We start from the raw sequence: 2815 nt of genomic DNA on the forward strand, positions 1-2815 counted from the left end.
CACACACACACACACACACACACACACACACACACACACACACACACACACACACACAGCAGTGAGAAGTGAAAACACACCCAGACACAGCAGTGAGAAGTGAAAACACACACAAACACGCAGCCTTTGCTGTGGTGCTCAAGGCCCCTCAGTGGTGGGTAATGAGGGTGAAACAGAATGCTCTTCATTCACTCCCTCCACCTACATTTCCTGCCAGCACTAAGAATCAAACCTGCGATCTTCGGGTTACAAGTCCGACTCTCTAACCATTAGGCCACAACTGCCCCGAGAAAGAGAATTAATGAGATAATTAACCAAAAAGGTGAACAGAATCAGTAACTGAGGGGAACAAAACAAAACAAAACAAGGAAACTCAAATCCTGACAGGGAGGCAGAACAGAACTGAAACAAAACACTAAACAAAACCATGAAGATGACACTCAGACTCCTCACAAATATAACATCTAATCAATTCTGCCACAAAAGCAAATTTCAGAAACAAGATTTCAATGAGAGTTTGTTCTACTCACTCATAATATGTAGATGAACATTGTTAATAATGGAGTAACTGTACGAGTCTCTGTTGATCCAAACTCCACATAAATAAACTCCTCCATCATCTGGTGTCACAGCAGTGATTCTCACACTGAAGATGTGTTTATGTTCATCATCAGAAATACTGAATCTTTCTTTCTTCTTCCATCTGCTGTAAATCATCTCAATGGAGTCTTTTTCTTCTTTGAATATGATCTTGGGATCATTAATATGATTCTGTGAATATTCACAGCTGAAATAGGCAGTTTCTCCAATATTCACCATCACTCTCTTTGACACTTTACAACACAAATCTGTGATTTACATAATAAATAAATATATTTTACTTTAGTAAAGGCGTTAAAATGATCAGTAGATTCAAATTAAAATGACTGACCTTCTTCCACATGTAAAGTCATATCTATACCCCACTTGTAAAGAACACCAATCCAGTATCCTCCAGCATCGTGTTCCTTCAAATCTCTGATGTAGATCGTGAGGTTTCCCTCATTATTTTGAAACAATGTGAATTGTCCAACACTGATCCATTTGTCATGCTTCGTATTATTCATTATATTTGTCCACTCAGGTAATTTATTCATGCATTTAACATTTGCACGGAACCAAAGCTTCCCAGAATCGACAAGAAGACTTCCTCCAGAATATCCCGTGACGCTAAAGCATCTCACTGCAGCTGTCAATCAGATTGATACTGTGATCAGAAAGCTGATGAACAGAAAACAGCATCATTACTGCAGTGATGAAAGAGAAAAGCTCTGACCTGAGATCAGGTAGAAAGTGAGGAAGATGAGGAGGATCTTCATTGTGAGTTGAGTTCAGTCTTCTTTATGCTGAATGATCTCTGTGTGAATCTCTCTGTCTCTACATCTGTCTGCTTTAGTTACTTCCTCTTTATTCAGCTCTTTATCAGTAATGAGCAGCTTTACTGGCTCCTCCCACCATCACCACTGACTGAACATCACATTAATCACACTGAAAGAGCGCCACCTAGTGCAGTTACACTGTCTGATACTGAGAGCTCAAACAGGTTTTATGTTCTTGATATAAGGACAAATGACCTTCAAGTGAATGGAAAAAAAATGGGATTAAGATCCGGGCAGTTGCCTGGCCATGGATCCAACATTTCAATGTAATGATCCCTGACCCACTTCATTTTCACTCTTGCCTTGTGTCATGGTGCTCCATCATACTGGAAAGTGCACCAATCATCACCAAATTGCTCCTGGGTCGTTGGGAGAAATTGCTCTTGCAGTACGTTTTGATACCATTAATAGCAGTGATCGCGAAACACAATTATTTAGTTATTTAACTTTGCAAAACACAAAATTTGTTACTACAAATACTTCTGGTCGAGGCTGTAAGGCGTCTAAGACCTCAGCAAACTTACAAGACATCTTGAACATTTAAAATAATTTAAAATTAAAGGTTAAAAAAAACTAAGTATAAAGATGTCACGGTTATGCTGCTGTGTGGGAACGAGGAGTGCGGAGACGATGGAGAATTTACAAGGAACAATCTTTATTAACTCCAACAAAGACTCACAGGCAGGAACACACATGCAGCACGGGGAACTGACATATAAAACTAGACGCAGGACAAAAGAAAACGCCGGGCTAGGAACTAAACGAGGAAATTAACAAGAAACACCTGGAATAAATAACACAATTAACACAAGGGATAAAATAGGTCACAGGGAGAACATGGGGAGAAAAACATACAAAGACAATCCAGGATCGTGACAAAAGAAAATGTGCAAAAAAAAATTATATATATACAACTGACAATATTCATACATCAGGAACATGTTGAGTTACGATTATGAATAGCTGGGATACATGACAAATAAAAAAAGTATATAATTATTTTCAGTGGTGGACAGTAACGGAGTAGTTTTACTTCGTTACTGTACTTAAGTAAATTTTTCAAGTATCTGTACTTTACTGGAGTAGTTTTATTTTGAGTAACTTTGTTAGCTGATGCTAACTGTCTAGCTAACGAGCTTGCTGGTGCTAAAAAAAAGGTAATTTTTTAAAAATAAAGTCCAAATATTATAATCAAACCACCTAGTTGATTACATCTGAGAGAAAAAGAAAGGATGTGATGTTCAGAACATGGTAACTACAGTAATTATCAAAGTGGGAAGTGATGCCCTTGGGGGGCATTTGGCCAGGGGTGGTTTTATACCACAGACAAGGTTTAAGAAGAAAAAAAATCATTATGAAAATATAATGATATTTTCCTTATTATATTCATTATTTCC

At 37.8% G+C, this 2815-nt stretch overlaps 1 protein-coding gene across 1 annotated transcript; it reads right to left on the minus strand.

Annotated features, from left to right (window-relative positions):
* Positions 1-522: 522 nt before the first annotated feature.
* Positions 523-1447, minus strand: LOC107703668 (uncharacterized). Its single transcript, XM_016506393.1, has 3 exons — positions 1288-1447; positions 932-1209; positions 523-848 (listed from the first exon to the last, which is right to left on the minus strand). The coding sequence occupies exons 1-3, from the start codon at positions 1356-1358 to the stop codon at positions 523-525; spliced, it is 675 nt and encodes a 224-aa protein (XP_016361879.1). The 5' UTR covers positions 1359-1447.
* Positions 1448-2815: the final 1368 nt, after the last annotated feature.

This window comes from Sinocyclocheilus anshuiensis, unplaced genomic scaffold, assembly GCF_001515605.1.
Source record: "Sinocyclocheilus anshuiensis isolate Anshui unplaced genomic scaffold, SAMN03320099.WGS_v1.1 scaffold274, whole genome shotgun sequence".
Classification (NCBI taxonomy): Eukaryota; Metazoa; Chordata; class Actinopteri; order Cypriniformes; family Cyprinidae; genus Sinocyclocheilus; species Sinocyclocheilus anshuiensis.

Excerpts from the sequence above, each read along its gene's own strand:
- LOC107703668 (XM_016506393.1), bottom strand. The coding sequence starts at position 1,358 with ATGAAGATCCTCCTCATCTTCCTCACTTTCTACCTGATCTCAGGTCAG. Across the intron at positions 1,210-1,287 it reads TTTTCTCTTTCATCACTGCA|CGTCACGGGATATTCTGGAG; the intron begins GTAATGATGCTG and ends GAGATGCTTTAG. Across the intron at positions 849-931 it reads GACTTTACATGTGGAAGAAG|ATTTGTGTTGTAAAGTGTCA; the intron begins GTCAGTCATTTT and ends TGTAAATCACAG.